General features: G+C 39.9%; 2 protein-coding genes across 2 annotated transcripts; one reads left to right on the top strand and one right to left on the bottom strand.

Moving 5' to 3' along the window:
* Positions 1-6,994: 6,994 nt before the first annotated feature.
* LOC128301148 (protein maelstrom homolog) lies at positions 6,995-9,021 on the bottom strand. Its single transcript, XM_053037482.1, has 3 exons — positions 8,874-9,021; positions 8,600-8,795; positions 6,995-8,541 (listed from the first exon to the last, which is right to left on the bottom strand). The coding sequence occupies exons 1-3, from the start codon at positions 8,991-8,993 to the stop codon at positions 7,433-7,435; spliced, it is 1,425 nt and encodes a 474-aa protein (XP_052893442.1). The 5' UTR covers positions 8,994-9,021; the 3' UTR covers positions 6,995-7,432.
* Positions 9,022-9,784: 763 nt separating this feature from the next.
* LOC128301147 (HEAT repeat-containing protein 1 homolog) lies at positions 9,785-17,023 on the top strand. The gene is made up of 4 exons (XM_053037481.1): positions 9,785-10,944; positions 11,529-11,794; positions 11,865-16,593; positions 16,713-17,023. The coding sequence occupies exons 1-4, from the start codon at positions 9,785-9,787 to the stop codon at positions 16,903-16,905; spliced, it is 6,348 nt and encodes a 2,115-aa protein (XP_052893441.1). The 3' UTR covers positions 16,906-17,023.
* Positions 17,024-19,155: the final 2,132 nt, after the last annotated feature.

Raw genomic sequence — 19,155 nt, 5'->3', positions numbered from 1 at the left:
TATTTCAGGCAGAATATGCTCACTCCAACTCAAGGCACCACCGAAAACGAAAACACAACACACTGCAAAAAGTTCAACGGCAGTTTGATTCAACAATTTGACAGCAGCGCTACGGTTCCCAAGCAACATATTTTAATGCTGCCGTTTGCCTTGTGCGATAATGTTTTATAGCGGGAAAATTTTCAATAATTATCGTACAGTCAGTCCCCGAACTACGCTATTAGAGCGCACTGCTATAACCCGGGAACAATCCGCGTAACACGAATTTCCATGTAAGTCGATTCCTCGTGCAAATTCGTTTATACTAGTAAAAGATTTTGGTAGTTCCCCCCATAGGGTTTGAAGCAACCATTGACACAATTTTGACATGACACTATGGGTAGAGAGCAGTCATAAAAAGGACCAAATAATATTAATAATAAATAATACAAAGAAAAAAGAAACAGAAGTAAAGAAGTTACAGGCGTTTAAAGAAAAAAAAACCTTTTTGGAAAAATTTTGACCCTAAAAACTTGAAAAAAGTCCGAAAATTGTATGGTTTTCTATTGAAATCAGGTCAAACTTTGAAGGGTCTAGGACGCAAAATAAAGAAGTTACAGGCGTTTAAAGAAAAAAAAAATTTTTTATAAAAGTTTTGACCCTAAAAACTTGAAAAATGTCCAAAAATTGTATGGTTTTCTATTGAAATCAGGTCAAACTTTGAAGGGTCTAGGACGCAAAATAAAGAAGTTACAGGCGTTTAAAGAAAAAAAATTTTTTTTGTAAAAATTTTGACCCTAAAAACTTGAAAAATGTCCGAAAATTGTATGGTTTTCTATTGAAATCAGGTCAAACTTTGAAGGGTCTAGGACGCAAAATAAAGAAGTTACAGGCGTTTAAAGAAAAAAATTTTTTTTTGTAAAAATTTTGACCCCAAAAACTTGAAAAAAGTCCGAAAATTGTATGGTTTTCTATTGAAATCAGGTCAAACTTTGAAGGGTCTAGGACGCAAAATAAAGAAGTTACAGGCGTTTAAAGAAAAAAAATTTTTTTTGTAAAAATTTTGACCCTAAAAACTTGAAAAATGTCCGAAAATTGTATGGTTTTCTATTGAAATCAGGTCAAACTTTGAAGGGTCTAGGACGCAAAATAAAGAAGTTACAGGCGTTTAAAGAAAAAAAAATTTTTTTTGTAAAAATTTTGACCCTAAAAACTTGAAAAAAGTCCGAAAATTGTATGGTTTTCTATTGAAATCAGGTCAAACTTTGAAGGGTCTAGGACGCAAAATAAAGAAGTTACAGGCGTTTAAAGAAAAAAATTTTTTTTGGAAAAATTTTGACCCTAAAAACTTGAAAAATGTCCGAAAATTGTATGGTTTTCTATTGAAATCAGGTCAAACTTTGAAGGGTCTAGGACGCAAAATAAAGAAGTTACAGGCGTTTAAAGAAAAAAAAAATTTTTGGAAAAATTTTGACCCTAAAAACTTGAAAAAAGTCCGAAAATTGTATGGTTTTCTATTGAAATCAGGTCAAACTTTGAAGGGTCTAGGACGCAAAATAAAGAAGTTACAGGCGTTTAAAGAAAAAATTTTTTTTTGGAAAAATTTTGACCCTAAAAACTTGAAAAAAGTCCGAAAATTGTATGGTTTTCTATTGAAATCAGGTCAAACTTTGAAGGGTCTAGGACGCAAAATAAAGAAGTTACAGGCGTTTAAAGAAAAAAAAATTTTTGGAAAAATTTTGACCCTAAAATTTGAAAAAAGTCCGAAAATTGTATGGTTTTCTATTGAAATCAGGTCAAACTTTGAAGGGTCTAGGACGCAAAATAAAGAAGTTACAGGCGTTTAAAGAAAAAAATTTTTTTTGGAAAAATTTTGACCCTAAAAACTTGAAAAAAGTCCGAAAATTGTATGGTTTTCTATTGAAATCAGGTCAAACTTTGAAGGGTCTAGGACGCAAAATAAAGAAGTTACAGGCGTTTAAAGAAAAAAATTTTTTTTGGAAAAATTTTGACTCTAAAAACTTGAAAAATGTCCGAAAATTGTATGGTTTTCTATTGAAATCAGGCCAAACTTTGAAGGGTCTAGGACGCAAAATAAAGAAGTTACAGGCCTTTAAAGAAAAAAAAAATTTTTGGAAAAATTTTGACCCTAAAAACTTGAAAAAAGTCCGAAAATTGTATGGTTTTCTATTGAAATCAGGTCAAACTTTGAAGGATCTAGGACGCAAAATAAAGAAGTTACAGGCGTTTAAAGAAAAAAATTTTTTTTGGAAAAATTTTGACCCTAAAAACTTGAAAAATGTCCGAAAATTGTATGGTTTTCTATTGAAATCAGGTCAAACTTTGAAGGGTCTAGGACGCAAAATAAAGAAGTTACAGGCGTTTAAAGAAAAAAAAAATTTTTGGAAAAATTTTGACCCTAAAAACTTGAAAAAAGTCCGAAAATTGTATGGTTTTCTATTGAAATCAGGTCAAACTTTGAAGGGTCTAGGACGCAAAATAAAGAAGTTACAGGCGTTTAAAGAAAAAAAAAATTTTTGGAAAAATTTTGACCCTAAAAACTTGAAAAAAGTCCGAAAATTGTATGGTTTTCTATTGAAATCAGGTCAAACTTTGAAGGGTCTAGGACGCAAAATAAAGAAGTTACAGGCGTTTAAAGAAAAAAATTTTTTTTGGAAAAATTTTGACCCTAAAAACTTGAAAAATGTCCGAAAATTGTATGGTTTTCTATTGAAATCAGGTCAAACTTTGAAGGGTCTAGGACGCAAAATAAAGAAGTTACAGGCGTTTAAAGAAAAAAAAATTTTTTGGAAAAATTTTGACCCTAAAAACTTGAAAAATGTCCGAAAATTGTATGGTTTTCTATTGAAATCAGGTCAAACTTTGAAGGGTCTAGGACGCAAAATAAAGAAGTTACAGGCGTTTAAAGAAAAAAAAAATTTTTGGAAAAATTTTGACCCTAAAAACTTGAAAAAAGTCCGAAAATTGTATGGTTTTCTATTGAAATCAGGTCAAACTTTGAAGGGTCTAGGACGCAAAATAAAGAAGTTACAGGCGTTTAAAGAAAAAAAAAATTTTTGGAAAAATTTTGACCCTAAAAACTTGAAAAAAGTCCGAAAATTGTATGGTTTTCTATTGAAATCAGGTCAAACTTTGAAGGGTCTAGGACGCAAAATAAAGAAGTTACAGGCGTTTAAAGAAAAAAATTTTTTTTGGGAAAATTTTGACCCTAAAAACTTGAAAAAAGTCCGAAAATTGTATGGTTTTCTATTGAAATCAGGTCAAACTTTGAAGGGTCTAGGACGCAAAATAAAGAAGTTACAGGCGTTTAAAGAAAAAAATTTTTTTTGGAAAAATTTTGACCCTAAAAACTTGAAAAATGTCCGAAAATTGTATGGTTTTCTATTGAAATCAGGTCAAACTTTGAAGGGTCTAGGACGCAAAATAAAGAAGTTACAGGCGTTTAAAGAAAAAAAAAATTTTTGGAAAAATTTTGACCCTAAAAACTTGAAAAAAGTCCGAAAATTGTATGGTTTTCTATTGAAATCAGGTCAAACTTTGAAGGGTCTAGGACGCAAAATAAAGAAGTTACAGGCGTTTAAAGAAAAAAATTTTTTTTGGAAAAATTTTGACCCTAAAAACTTGAAAAATGTCCGAAAATTGTATGGTTTTCTATTGAAATCAGGTCAAACTTTGAAGGGTCTAGGACGCAAAATAAAGAAGTTACAGGCGTTTAAAGAAAAAAAAAATTTTTGGAAAAATTTTGACCCTAAAAACTTGAAAAATGTCCGAAAATTGTATGGTTTTCTATTGAAATCAGGTCAAACTTTGAAGGGTCTAGGACGCAAAATAAAGAAGTTACAGGCGTTTAAAGAAAAAATTTTTTTTTGGAAAAATTTTGACCCTAAAAACTTGAAAAAAGTCCGAAAATTGTATGGTTTTCTATTGAAATCAGGTCAAACTTTGAAGGGTCTAGGACGCAAAATAAAGAAGTTACAGGCGTTTAAAGAAAAAAATTTTTTTTGGAAAAATTTTGACCCTAAAAACTTGAAAAAAGTCCGAAAATTGTATGGTTTTCTATTGAAATCAGGTCAAACTTTGAAGGGTCTAGGACGCAAAATAAAGAAGTTACAGGCGTTTAAAGAAAAAAAAAATTTTTGGAAAAATTTTGACCCTAAAAACTTGAAAAAAGTCCGAAAATTGTATGGTTTTCTATTGAAATCAGGTCAAACTTTGAAGGGTCTAGGACGCAAAATAAAGAAGTTACAGGCGTTTAAAGAAAAAAAAAATTTTTGGAAAAATTTTGACCCTAAAAACTTGAAAAAAGTTCGAAAATTGTATGGTTTTCTATTGAAATCAGGTCAAACTTTGAAGGGTCTAGGACGCAAAATAAAGAAGTTACAGGCGTTTAAAGAAAAAAAAAATTTTTGGAAAAATTTTGACCCTAAAAACTTGAAAAAAGTCCGAAAATTGTATGGTTTTCTATTGAAATCAGGTCAAACTTTGAAGGGTCTAGGACGCAAAATAAAGAAGTTACAGGCGTTTAAAGAAAAAAATTTTTTTTGGAAAAATTTTGACCCTAAAAACTTGAAAAAAGTCCGAAAATTGTATGGTTTTCTATTGAAATCAGGTCAAACTTTGAAGGGTCTAGGACGCAAAATAAAGAAGTTACAGGCGTTTAAAGAAAAAAATTTTTTTTGGAAAAATTTTGACCCTAAAAACTTGAAAAATGTCCGAAAATTGTATGGTTTTCTATTGAAATCAGGTCAAACTTTGAAGGGTCTAGGACGCAAAATAAAGAAGTTACAGGCGTTTAAAGAAAAAAAAAATTTGTAAAAATTTTGACCCTAAAAACTTGAAAAAAGTCCGAAAATCGTATGGTTTTCTATTGAAATCAGGTCAAACTTTGAAGGGCTAGGACGCAAAATAAAGAAGTTACAGGCGTTTAAAGAAAAAAATTTTTTTTTGTAAAAATTTTGACCCTAAAAACTTAAAAAAAGGCCGAAAATTGTATGGTTTTCTATTGAAATCAGGTCAAACTTTGAAGGGTCTAGGACGCAAAATAAAGAAGTTACAGGCGTTTAAAGAAAAAAATTTTTTTTTGTAAAAATTTTGACCCTAAAAACTTGAAAAATGTCCGAAAATTGTATGGTTTTCTATTGAAATCAGGTCAAACTTTGAAGGGTCTAGGACGCAAAATAAAGAAGTTACAGGCGTTTAAAGAAAAAAAAAATTTGTAAAAATTTTGACCCTAAAAACTTGAAAAATGTCCGAAAATTGTATGGTTTTCTATTGAAATCAGGTCAAACTTTGAAGGGTCTAGGACGCAAAATAAAGAAGTTACAGGCGTTTAAAGAAAAAATTTTTTTTTTGTAAAAATTTTGACCCTAAAAATTTGAAAAAAGACCGAAAATTGTATGGTTTTCTATTGAAATCAGGTCAAACTTTGAAGGGTCTAGGACGCAAAATAAAGAAGTTACAGGCGTTTAAAGAAAAAAATTTTTTTTTGTAAAAAATTTGACCCTAAAAACTTGAAAAATGTCCGAAAATTGTATGGTTTTCTATTGAAATCAGGTCAAACTTTGAAGGGTCTAGGACGCAAAATAAAGAAGTTACAGGCGTTTAAAGAAAAAAATTTTTTTTTGTAAAAATTTTGACCCCAAAAACTTGAAAAATGTCCGAAAATTGTATGGTTTTCTATTGAAATCAGGTCAAAATTTGAAGGGTCTAGGACGCAAAATAAAGAAGTTACAGGCGTTTAAAGAAAAAATTTTTTTTTTGTAAAAATTTTGACCCTAAAAATTTGAAAAAAGACCGAAAACTGTATGGTTTTCTATTGAAATCAGGTCAAACTTTGAAGGGTCTAGGACGCAAAATAAAGAAGTTACAGGCGTCTAAAGAAAAAAAAAATTTTTGTAAAAAATTTGACCCTAAAAACTTGAAAAATGTCCGAAAATTGTATGGTTTTCTATTGAAATCAGGTCAAACTTTGAAGGGTCTAGGACGCAAAATAAAGAAGTTACAGACGTTTAAAGAAAAAAAAAATTTAGTAAAAATTTTGACCCTAAAAACTTGAAAAAAGACCGATAATTGTATGGTTTTCTATTGAAATCAAGTCAAACTTTGAAGGGCCTAGGACGCAAAATAAAGAAGTTACAGGCGTTTAAAAAAAAGTATTTTTATAGAAAATTTTACTTTTTTTAGATTTTTTTTTTTTATGGAACATTAACGAACCGTTGATAACACACCAACCAAATTGTACATAATTTATAAGTGTAGTATACTCGTTTTTATATATTCTGGGTGCATTCCTCAAGATCGTTTGAGTTTGCGAAAATCATAGTAGGCATAGGAGGCACGATCCTCCGTTACTTCTAGATCGTCCCCGTCAACTGAAACACTACTTCCAACCAAGGTGAAATATTCTGGTACTTTATCTTCGATGCATTGATCATTAATCCAATTCTTAAGTCCTCGCTTTTCAGTCAGATATTCGTTCCCGCGATGCCAACGAATTGCCGTACAGAACAGATGAACCGAACATTCGAGCTTCGAACAGCGAAACAGCCTAAATCAGTGATCGGCAAAGTAAAGCTTGTGTGCCGTATGCGGCTCTTAGGCACGTTCATTCTGGCATCTTCTCATGTAACATACTAAATACTCTGATTCTGTACAAAATACTCTCATTCCATGAGTATTTTTATGATATTTGGGTCTTTGCTCCAAGCAGTTCGAATACCTCTGGCCTGGAAGGCCACGTTATAATCGTTTTCCCGAGACGTTGATTTTTTTATACTCGAAGATGAAATTACTTTACCGAGCGCTGTCCAAACAGTTTCGATCGATAGATTTTGTGGTTGACTAGTTCAGTGAGTTTATTGTGCACAATTCAGCCTAATACCACTGGGAACTGGCCTTTTCTCAAATGAATTGTACGAATTACATGTCCGCACCTCTCTATAAAATTACTCAACAGCGTTGGGAAGGAAAAAGTTGTTAAAATAATCAATTTAAATATGTTCACAGAATTTGGACTTGCAGTTTATTTCACAGATTTATTTTTTGTTACTTCTAGTTACACTCATAATAGTTGTAATAATATTGATCATCGCCGAAAAAAAAAATTAAACCTAACAACGAAAACCCCTGAAGGAAAATGTTTTCTGTATTCTAACCCAAAAGCGTAGGCAGCACAAAGCATGCACTGTATTAAACTATAATTTATTGTAAATGTATGGGATTGCAATCGTAATTATTAAACAAGTGTTAAACACAAACTTTGGTGCCCAAGAACGGCAGAACCGTACACTATTATATCCTGTTTGTGTCAAGAAATAACGCATAGCTAGAAAAAAAGATGTTTGTTATAGAAGTAAAAAAGGGATAACTACATTTTGATTTTAGGCTTAAGGTTGAGAAGCGATGAGAAAATGTTAACACACCGTCGCCAACCTTAATTTCCACGTTGTTGAGCATTGTATCCACGTCCACGTCCACGTCCTCGCCCACGAACAGCTTGTTGGGAATTGTCACTAAGTTTTTCTGCATGTCCACGCCCTTTCACGGAACGTCCCATGGACTGAAGCAATGTGGGGAATACGTTTTCGTTGTTCTGCTCCTGTTCGTAAAAGGAGTCTGTTTCTAGGTTGATGCCGGTATAGGCAACAACACCACCTTTTTGTGGCATGTATGACACACTACCTGTGAGCGGTTTATAGGACGACTCATCTTTAGATGCAGATCGCATTTTTATCTTGTTGAACCAGTTTGGAGCCTGTTTCGAAGATGTTACTTTGTCTCCGGCAGATGCATCATGTGATGTTCCAGGTTTTTCCAGCGAATTTGATTCGCTTGTGGTCAGTGGTTTTGATGCCTTGTTGTCACCTGCTGAAGGATCCGGTGGGATATGCTTTCCGGGAACACATTCAATGCCCATGTGTAGGCAGCAATACTTAGATAGTGTATACGCCCATCGCGTAGCCTGGGACAAGGCACAGTTCAACACATTTAACTCTCTTTCGTGATATTCGCAGCTGATACCTAATGCGAAACCATAGCTATCCATTTTTAGTATATGTTGCGCCGTTAGGGCGGACGGAAAGGTCGCCTTTCCCTCAAAGTGTCGTTCCGTAGCTTGTTTCAAGCGACATAACAACTCTGACATGGGACACACGTACAGCATCTTGTTCTCGATGCAATCATCCAGCAAATCACGAAGCATACCTTCCACTATAGGTAATGTTTCTTCGTCCGTAAACAGCGGTGGTATTTCATTTTCCGCTCCCAAAAAACTAATCAATGCCACAGCGACTTCATTCTTGTCCGTTGTTCCCCAGGCGTCCGGTGGCAGCGGAAGTTGATGTGTTTCTTTCGTGTGGGTTAGCACTGAATGTGCAGCTCCTAGCGGTATTTCACCTGGATTGAAATACATGTGCAGCCGATCTATTACGCCACACTGCAAACTGTATTTAACCACGCCTAGTTCGGCCGGAATGTACTTATTTTGCATCGCATGGCCAAAATACGACAGTGAAATAATGTACACCACTTCTTTTGCCAATTCTGCAAATAGATTGGTGTTAGCATGCATACTGGTTCAGACCATTTCCATCGGTCTTACCTTTCCGAGATTCGGCTCTCGCTACCCGATCCGCCACGAGCTTGTTTATCATTTGGACATGCTCTTCCTTTGAACGCAGCTGTTTGTCAATCTCGGAAATTGCTATTCCTAAACTGTTTAACTTCTCCAAACCGCCTTCATTTTGGACAGACTTAGCCCGGTGGATGTATGGTTCACGTTGTGCGGCGTTCATTTTCTACAGGATGACAACATGGCGTATGTTAGGTTGAGGAAGTGTCTGCACAACTGGAATTTGTGTTTTGTTCACACTTACCTCCCAAATTTTACCCGCATCTGCAGAAATTAGAGCCAAACTAAGCACTGAGCGTCCATCCGCTTGTTTACGCTGTTTGTATTCCAGCATAAAGTAGAAGAATCCGTTCTTTTTGGGCATGTTTATCGGCCAGCGCTCTGAATCAACAACGGTGATATGTACAACAACATCGGATATGATCCACTGCAAGCCGTGTCAAATGTCAGCTGCATAGTTTGACACATCGTTTATACCTCGCATTCAAGGATCATAGCCCTTTTTACGCAATAAAGTTATACATGTTGAAAATATATTAAGTAAATTTGTATTAGAAATTTCTGTGCAATTGCACAGGTAGAAGTTCATCAAACATTATTATTCAAAACACTTAAAATGAGTGCATAAATAAATAACTAAAAATTTGACGCCTGTCCCATCTTGATCATATTCATCGATAATCGTCATAATTTTTCGAAAAAGATGTTAAGTTCTGCACTACTTTAGAATTACGTTAAGTTCAATAATGATGACAAAGAATGGGAGCTCTTTCAAGATAAGCTTAATTTTAGCGATTGGTGTTACTATTTTTCATACGAGGAACGTCGTTTTCCGTGCTCATCGGTACCCAATGAATTCCGGATGATGATGATGATGATGGCCCTACTCATATCCCTGTAGTAGATTGAGATAGTCGGATTATCGGATGATATTGAAAGAAGTTTTGAACATCAATTCGATTGATATTTTATTTCCGAACAGTTCCGAATTTTGTTACTTGGAATGTGACAACTGGGGCATTTCGGCAAACGTCAAACAACAATCACAATAACAAGCACGTGCGTAGTTTTGCCGCATGTTTACTAAACCGGATGGTTGCAGTGTTCCAATTGTTCGAATAAATTGTAGTGTGTTTTGGAAACCCTCCTGCGAAAATGACCACCAGTTTAGCAGCACAGCTGAAACGTTTGGCAGCACCCCAAACGTCCGCGAAGCCGGATTCGCGCAAGTGTGCCTCAATTCTGTTCGACAACAAAGAGGCAGCCTCAAAGGATCGGGAAATAATTTTCGACATCGGTGTTAGTGGGCTGACCGACCTCATTAAGATGCATAGCTCTTTTGCCCAATTCGAGGACACACTGTTCGACAAGAAATCGATCGATCTCCAACGATCGGTCGAGAACCAGGCGGTGAACAAAAAGCTTGACAGCACCATCGAGAAGTTTTTCTACTACCTATCGCCGTACTTTATGCTCCAACCGGCACACCAGTGCCTGGAGTGGTTGATACGGCGCTTCGAGATACAGAAGTACAACAGGGTGCAGTTTGCTCATCTCATACTGCCCTACCATGAGACGCGGATTTTCGTACGCTGTGTGCAAACGATGGAAGTCGAGGAGTTTAACGATCCGCTAGCTTTCCTAGCAGCAGTCGGCAAATCGGGCGTACCACCGTCGAAGCGCACTATCATCGATCACTGCATTCGACATCCGGTGTTTTTAAAACATTACGGAAACTTTATCAGGCATGCGGTAGATGAGTTGGAAAGCAAAGCGAATGCTTTACAGGCCCCGATTGCTTTCTACACTACAACGACGTTGGGTGTATTTAGCAATGTCGATACTATAACGGAAAACCACGTTGGAGCTGTATTGTCAATTTTAAGTAAGGGCATTGCGTCGAGAGCTGTCGATTTTGCTGCTGGTTCGCTTATGGTCTTTGGCCAGATGATGATTAAAACGAACCTGGGAGAAGCTGCGCTCGAGACCGTGTTGCGGCGTATCTGTAGCATTAAGAATCAAGCACTAACAACCGAAGCTACCCTGCTGGCGGTGTTGATCTTCCAAACACAACCAAGCATTACCCTAAGCGAGAGGCTGATGAATTCTGTAATTGACTGCGAATGGTTCACATCGACACTGTGCACCGTGAAGTTGGATGGTATCAATATAATGGTGCTGTACCGGAAGCTGCTGGAAAAGTGTCTGAACGAGATATGTTGCTCCAAAGAATCGATGATCGGATACAGAAAGTTCTGCGAACAGTTAGTGCTGGAGATTCAATTGGATGACGCAGAAGCGGAAGATGTAATACAGTAAGTAGGGGAAAATGGATTAGTTTTTGACCCCAAAACAACACGTGCACGATATTAAAACCGATATTAAAGCTGAAGTTTATATGCTTTGAAAGCCTTGTCCTGCTCTTTGGCCCGGCATTTACTGGAGTATTGGAGGTTTTTCAGCTCGTAAATTTCTCGATGGTTCCTCTTCATCCTTCCTGATTATGACTGGTCCAAGTGTTGACTGCTTAGTATTGGTTCCCTAGAAAATCCGCACTGCTTAGCTCAATCCATATTTGTTGCTTCCCTCTTACTCATCGATTCCGTTGCGTGTTGCTAATCGTTTTCAGCTTCCTCAAATGTTGCATTATGGTAGGTTGTGTAGTGATCACTTGGCACGTAGTCTGCGGTGTTTTAATTTGTCATCTCCTTGCACTTTCACTTCTCATTCAACACATTTTATTACCGCTTAAAATCCTGAATTCATTCCTTGCCCTGGTCATTTAGTTTCTTTTTCGAAAACGTATGCTCTCGTTTGCTTCCTTATTGTTAATTTTAACATTACTGTTGTGATTTAATCCTTACATATGCAATTATAAATAACTACTTTTTACCTGCAGGTGTGTGTTGGATTCGTATTTCCACAAGGGTGCTCGACAGGGTAACAATCGTGAACCAACGCAATCTGAACACGTTAAGGAAACAATTGATTTGGACACCGACGAGGAAGATTTTGTAAACAAGGACCAAAATGTGATCGATTGGTATTCAGAGTTTTTGAAATGCTTCGAAAGACAGTATCCAACTGCTTTTGATAAGATCGTGAAGCGTGTAATGAAGGGTCAATACTCTAGCAAAAAGCGTAACGCATTGCGAAATGTGTTGGGTGAGTAAGGAATTAGCTACTACAATAGTTTTTAATGTCACTGCTTACCTGTGTTTGTGTCGTAACCCAGGCTTTCTGCTGCAAGCATCGTACAACGAGAATGAGACGAGCGTGTTTGAAAATCTTTTCCACTACAACAGCGATCGACGCATACACGCGGTACAGTATCTCGTGGCAAATATGCATATTCTGAAGCAGAAAAGTCATGGCAAGATGGATCTTCTGCGTGACAGTGTGCGGGAGCGCCTAGACGACGACAGTTGCGGTGTTGTGGCGGAATTGCTCCAACTCCCTGCTACCGAGCTGAAGAGCATAGTTGGCGCTGAAGAGTTGATCAACAAGCTGAGCAATCTCGTGCTGAAGTGTGCCGCTAAACAGTCGGACTGGAAATATGTAACCCCTCGGCTCATCCAACTGCTAACCGATGACTGTATTTGCCGTGGGGCGGACGTAAACCGGCTGATCGTTACGCTCTATCCGCTACTGTTCCCGATCGGTGATCATCCGGTGGGCAGGAAAAATGCTGCCGAATTGCTATCATCTAGCTTTGGGCAACAATATTTGGCCACCCAGTTTTACGGAAATGAATCGAATTGTAATGCGATGTTGACCATTCTGCAGGACGCCGGTCAATGCACAAACCCCATACAGGTGTGCTTTAACGTGCTGCTGTTATCAAACGCACTGCCTAAACCATGCACCGTCGAGCAGGCAGATCGCGTGCTGGAATATGCGATAAAACAGCTGGCAAATAATCGATTCCAGTACGCTCAAACGTCTGACATACAGTGTTTGCAGGAAAAGAAACTTCCGCTGGATCTGATTACGGTCCCGATACAGTACATCATTGAGCGCGTCGTGTTCGAACCGATCGCGGTGATGAACTTTGAATGCCAGAACGTCTCGCTGAAGCTTCGTTTGCGCATATTCAACGAGCTGCTAAGCCATTACTGTGCGATCGATGCGAAGCACGACAAATTGAGAGAAATTTTCCATAATCTGTTGAAGAGTTTGCTCGTTCGGCTGTATCCGAAACCGGCAGATAGGATTGAATTCTTATCCAATTTCTACACGGTTCATCTGATAGAATCAGCTTCCAAGGATGAAACGATCAACTTTTTGATCAATACAAAGTTGCAGATACGCTGCCAGCGGCTGCTGCTTGTCATTCTGGAACAGTTGCCCGAAAGTGACTGCAAGATCACGACCAATTCCTTCATTAACATCATGCTTTCGCTCACCTCGAATTCGGCGGTTGTCCGCGAGTGTGGCCTAAAGACGATCGAACGCATTGTTGCGTTGCAGAAGGTTAACGGTCTGCCGAAAGCATCGAATAGTTTCCTGCAAAACTTGGTTAAACGTCGCGAAGAACTAACAATGGATGGTGAGCAGTTGTCGTTGGTGATGTTTGCAGAATTTTCCCTGGAGGATGAGAAATCGCTGAAGCCAACGTTGCAAAGCTTTATCGCGCGTACTGCGGATCCCAGCACACCAACCTACATCGTGTGCGGTATAATGGATTTAATGAAATTGCTCGACGATCCGCTGGTATTGGTAAACTCAGCCTCCAAAGGCGTTAGTATTGTGGAGCGCGTAAACGAAGACAATGATCGCATAGTGTTCGATGCGTACGAGTCGAAGTTGTTGCAATTGCTGATCGGGCGCTTCAATGAGGACATGATTGAGCATTTCGCGAAGAGCGAAATATGTCAGCGTCTTGTTACGCTCACATTGCGTTGCGATAAACTGTTAGTATTACCGACGGAACGTAAACTGTACACACCGGCCATTATGATGATTGAAGGTCTGGGAACGGAAATGTTCGAATTGCTTCCCAAACCGTACGCTAAAGAGCTCCTGCAGGGTATCGTTGAAGCGGCCACACTATCGCACCATCCGGAAACGAACGCGGCCACGAGTAAGTTGTTCAAAAACATTACTGTCGATGCGGAACTGGTGGTGGATATGCTGAGCGCCATGTACGACGGTAGAGCGCAGGAATCGTTTAGCAAAGGTAACGAGAAGGCTAAAACCGGTCGTAAATGCATCATTCCCGTGGCACCGTCGGAGCGCGTGCTTGTTTCGACGGTGTGGAAATGTGGCGTAACGCTGCTGGAACATTTGCAGAACAAGCGGAAACTGGAAAATGCGCACCTGTTGGTACCGAAGCTGTTCGAGTGTTTAAAGTATTGTCTCGATTTCGAGGAACAATCGGCTGTAGAATACGTAAAGCAAATCGTGCTGTCGTTGTTGCTGCACTGCATACAGAAGGTAGAACTGCTGGCTAGCGGTAGGCAAGGCGATAAAGCACCGTTTGCAAACGCGGCTAGTATGTTTCAGGTGGAACGGATTGTTCAATGCATTAGAGGCACACAGAATCCGCAGACGCATCATCATGCACTGCTACTGTTGGCGCACGTTGCACGTTACGTGCCGGATCAAGTGCTACACAACATGATGGAAATATTCACCTTCGTTGGTTCCTCAATCGTACGGCAGGACGATGCGTACAGCTTCCAAATCATATCGAAGATCATCGAAACCATCGTACCGACGATTGCTCTCGGTGGTGCTGCCGGCACAGTTACTAACCCAATGGAGCAGATTATTCCTATTTTGAAAATATTTTCCGACATCATACTGGATGTGCCGGAGCACCGTCGCGTCCTTCTGTACGTGAAGTTACTGCAAACGCTCGGTGCGAACGAATATCTGTGGGCATTTCTGGGCGTGTTGATTGAGTCGGACGTCATGAAAGGTGGCCGCAAGGCGGAAATACGGAAAGCAACGAAATCGCGAGCCGATACAGAGCTGTCGGGAAGTGAGCTTTCGAAACGAATGGAAGTGGCACTGCTGATAGCGAGTGAGTTCGAACCGACCGTTATCATACAGACGTGCACGAATCTGATCGACTATTTGCGCGATCTGCCAATGGAGATCGAAAAGCGCAAGACCGACACGGAGATAATGGAGGTGGACATTGTGGACTCTACAATTTGCAACGTGAAAACGCACACAGGCCGTCAGCTAAAGCATTTCAAATATTCGATCGTCCAGTTCGTCGCGGGATTGCTGTCGTCGGTGTGTGTAATCAACAAAATCGCCCAGCTAGATGAGACGGAAACGCTGAACATGAAGAAGTACTACCAAAATCTGATTGTTGGCATACTAACGTACGTGAATGCGGTTTCGAAAATGCTCGACAAGCTGAAGGATGAAAGCTCGGACGAAAAGATACCGCTCTACTGGCGGGCCATGTTGAACAATTGTTACGACATACTGGAAAGCACCATCTCGCTGCTCTCGGCCGATACTTTGATTATTGTCGTGCATGGACTGCTGCAGCACCGCTTCCTGATGGTACGCCGGAAGGTGATCGAGCTGTTGAACAACAAGCTGCAGTACAAGCAGGACTACTTCAACAGCAACCATTACCCGGGGCTGCTGAAACTATTCGACCCCCTAATGCAGCTGGTGCATCATATGCACGAGGAAGAAAATGTCGTCGGGACGTCGTTCGAGCGGATGGTGATCATACAGCTGAGCTATATTGCCGTGCGGCATCTCTCGAAGATACTGACGCAACACGACACCAAGAAGGTGCAGTCGGTGCTGGCGGTGCTGATGGAGGAGCTGCACGGTTATAAGAAAAACCCCAACCCACAGATACTGTCTTCGCTCATACTTTGCATCGGCGAGTTGTGTAGCAATCTGGGACCATACTCTATCAACTTTCTTCCACAGTTTATGCCGATGGTGAACAAGTTTCTTGCCGCACAGCTGCAGTCTGGTGATCCTTTCGATATTCTCACCTCCAGCATTGTACTGTTGACGGTGAAGATTGTCGATACGCTGGCACGATTCATTTCGCCCTATCTACGATCGATGCTCGTCGGTTTGACGAAGCTGTCCGCCATGATCGAGGAAAAGAATGATCCCCGGTTGGGAAATATGAAGTCGCGTTTGGTGATGATTTGGGATAATGTTTCGAGTACGATCGCGCCGCGTGTGTTGCTGCCAGCGATTGAGCAATGCTACCACACGCTCATTGAGGCCGGTGAGCTTAGCGCAATCGGTCCGCTGATGGCACTGCTCTCCACCATGTTCACCAGCATGAAGTCGAGCAATTTCGCTGCTATACGAACCGAAGTGACGGACCTACTCCTGACCGCGCTCCAGTTCCGGTGTTACAATTCGTCCAAGAACACGTTTGCGCTTACGGCAATCGATGCGGCCGAAGCGCACGTCATCAAGGCGTTTGTGGTGCTGATTCTGAAGCTGTCGGAAAGCACCTTCCGGCCGTTGTTTTATAAGGTGTTCGAATGGTCCATCCGCGAAACGTCCAGCAATGACCGTGCGATAACGTTCTTCAATTTGTGCTGCCACGTAGCGGATGCGCTAAAGTCGCTGTTCGTGCTGTTTGCCAGCGATCTGATAGCGATTGCAGTGAAGCTGCTGAACGCAACCAACAGCGCCAAGGTCGATGGGAACGAGGTGCCGGAGTTGCATTTCGCGGTGGAATCGAAAAACGTGACATTGGTCCGTTACGTTCTGAAGACGCTGTACAGCATCGTGCTGTACGACAACCAGAACTTCATCAATGCGGTACGGTTCGATATGCTGCTCGGGCCGGTAACGGATCACCTGGAAAATGCACTTATTATCGACGAGCCAGAAATTCGCACCCTGGTGATCGACTGTCTCGCTCAGATGGCCGTGGCGGTGATGGATGATTCGCTGTGGCGTCAGTTGAATTATCAAGTGCTGATGAAAACACGTAACAACGATGCACAAGTGAGGTAAGGCACGCCGGCAACGGGACGCTCGTCCACGTGACGACGGTGGCGTAAAAGTGGGGCAATAATCATTACCGTCTTTATTTTATTCCGTTTTTTTTTTGCCTTTCTTTCTAACGCAGACTGTTCGCACTGGAGGCATGTACAGAAATAGCGCGTAAGCTGGGCGAAAGCTACGCGCCGCTGCTGCCGGAAACTATTCCCTTCCTGGCGGAACTGATGGAGGACGATAATGAGGACGTTGAAAAAGCGGTTCACCATTCATGCCGTGAAATTGGCCGTGTGACAGGTGAAGATTTGCAGAAATACTTCTAAAAGTAAATGATTCGAAGGTTGAGGGTTGACTTGTAAAGGGCGGAAAGGCGTTTTCACAGTTTAAACTCTCCCCTGGAACTGCAATGTCGGACACAATAAAGCATCGGTTTAAATTCTTGAAGAAGGGTAAAGCTGATCTAGTTTGTGGATAAGGATGACGAATTAAAGTGCATACAGTGTAGAACGGCAGTGTAACAGCAGTGGATTTATGGTGAGTACATTCCAATAGCTGTCTATTGCGACTGTCCGTATAGCGAATTAAACTTTAATATTACAGCCGGTGGGCAAGAACTTTGTATATTTTAGCATCTTAGAATTTAGTTTACACCATGATCTGGATGTATGCCTTGGAAAGATGCCGTGCTATCGCACAATCTTCTTTTGCCCGAGTCCGAGTACTGCTTCTTAGTTCGGGTCCGGTTGCCAGACATTCCCGCCATTATCCATCGTCGTACCTCACTCCGATTCCTACGTCTTCATCCCTTACTCATGATAGCTATGAGGTAAACTCTCATGGAACATGGAACGACCCGGTTGTGAGAGCGATGAGAAGTTTGAATTGCACCTCATGTTTGTTCGACTTCCACATCTACTCCTTCTTCATCTGGTCTCGCCTTCGAAATTCCTGCACAAACCCTGCCGTTGCAGACCTATCACTTTGTGTTCATGCAATTGCAATCGCAATAGTTTTTGAGTTACGCTCATCGGGCAAAGAAGGTACTTGAAATTTATTGATATTAGACAGTTTCAGACACTTTATAGTGCTTTGATACCAGTTATACGTGATAAGTGATAGGGATTGGACTATATAACAGGTGGGCTGATAATTGTTTGGCCTATGACAGTAAAACACTTTTTTTTGGCCAAATTACTTTTTTGTATTCAACACACGTCCCTTCAAGGGCGATACACCGATTTTAGCGGTCTTTAAATTTTTCGATACCCTTTTTCTAGCAGTATTTGTCCTTTGCCTCAAGAAAGGCCTTAATTTCGGCGAACACCTCATTATCCGACGAAAATTTCTTCTCAGAGGACATCCTTTTGGGATCTGAGAAATGGAGTTAGTCACTGAGAGCCAGATCTACGAAATACGGTGGGTGGCGAAGCATTTCGTGGCCTAATTCATGAATTTTTGCCATTGTTTTCACTGGTTTGTGGTACGGTGCGTTGTCTTGACGAAACAAAACTTTTTTTTCTTCAAATGCGGTCGTTTTTTTTGACGATTTCGTCCTTCAATCGCTCCAAAAATTTGATGTAATAGTCGCTGTTAATGGTTTTTCCTTTCTCAAGACAGTCGATGAAGATTATTCCTTGCGAATCCCAAAAACCTGACGCCATAACATGGTAACATATTGACGCAAAAACTCGGATTTATTTCGCTCAAATAGCTCCAAACACTGCTCCGAATCATCAACTCGTTGTTGTTTTTGGTCAAATGTGAGCTCGCGCGGCAACCATTTTGCACAGAGCTTTCTCATATCAAAATACTCATGAACGATATGTCCAACGCGTTCCTTAGACATCTTTAGGGTGTCAGCTATCTCGATCAACTTCACATTGTGGTTTCTTTTAATAAATTTGTGGATTTTTTTAAATGTTTTCGTCAGTAACCACCTCTTTTGGGCGTCCACTGTGTTCACCGTCCTCAGGGCTCATTTTACCACATTTAAATTTAGCATACCAATATTTGATGGTTGGTTTTGGTGGAGCAGTATCCAAAGACTCTTCATCAAGCCAATTTTTGGCTATAACCATATGTTTCCCCTTCAAAAACTAATATTTTATCATCACGCGAAATTCCTTCATTTCCTTGATTACTCAAAGCACAAAAGTTGCGTCACACAAAATGCTCTAGCTCATTAGGTTGTGGCCCGAGTGCTGTCAAATTTGGACAGAATTCGTTTGAAGGTTAGTACAAACGAAATATGATATGGATAAAAATCTTCTAGCGCGATAAATGTGTTAGGTCAAACAATTATCAGCCCACCTGTTAATTAAGAAAGTGTTGTGTTAAGTTGTCTTGTTCTTAATAATATAATCATAGTTCAGTATGTATAATGACACTTAAAATATATTTCCGATTGCAACACCGTCAACATGGCAAGGGACCGCGTGTAAATTCACTCGGTACCAATGTTGTTCGAACAATTACTGTGTTGTACCTGGTTTTCTGCGCCTCGCAAGACGATGGCCTATACGATCGTACCGGAATGCACCGTAAATGATTCTAGATAACAGCTATCGTGTACG

Source organism: Anopheles moucheti, chromosome 3 (genome assembly GCF_943734755.1).
Source record: "Anopheles moucheti chromosome 3, idAnoMoucSN_F20_07, whole genome shotgun sequence".
NCBI classification, from domain to species: Eukaryota; Metazoa; Arthropoda; class Insecta; order Diptera; family Culicidae; genus Anopheles; species Anopheles moucheti.
The sequence above is the reverse complement of the archived record's forward strand: the minus strand, read 5'-3'. Positions and strand labels throughout refer to the sequence as shown.

Coding starts and splice junctions, on each gene's coding strand:
- LOC128301148 (XM_053037482.1), bottom strand. CDS start 8,993: ATGCCCAAAAAGAACGGATTCTTCTACTTTATGCTGGAATACAAACAG. Junction 8,796..8,873: donor ATGCGGGTAAAATTTGGGAG/GTAAGTGTGAAC, acceptor GTCATCCTGTAG/AAAATGAACGCCGCACAACG. Junction 8,542..8,599: donor GAGAGCCGAATCTCGGAAAG/GTAAGACCGATG, acceptor ATCTATTTGCAG/AATTGGCAAAAGAAGTGGTG.
- LOC128301147 (XM_053037481.1), top strand. CDS start 9,785: ATGACCACCAGTTTAGCAGCACAGCTGAAACGTTTGGCAGCACCCCAA. Junction 10,945..11,528: donor GAAGCGGAAGATGTAATACA/GTAAGTAGGGGA, acceptor TTTTACCTGCAG/GTGTGTGTTGGATTCGTATT. Junction 11,795..11,864: donor CGCATTGCGAAATGTGTTGG/GTGAGTAAGGAA, acceptor GTCGTAACCCAG/GCTTTCTGCTGCAAGCATCG.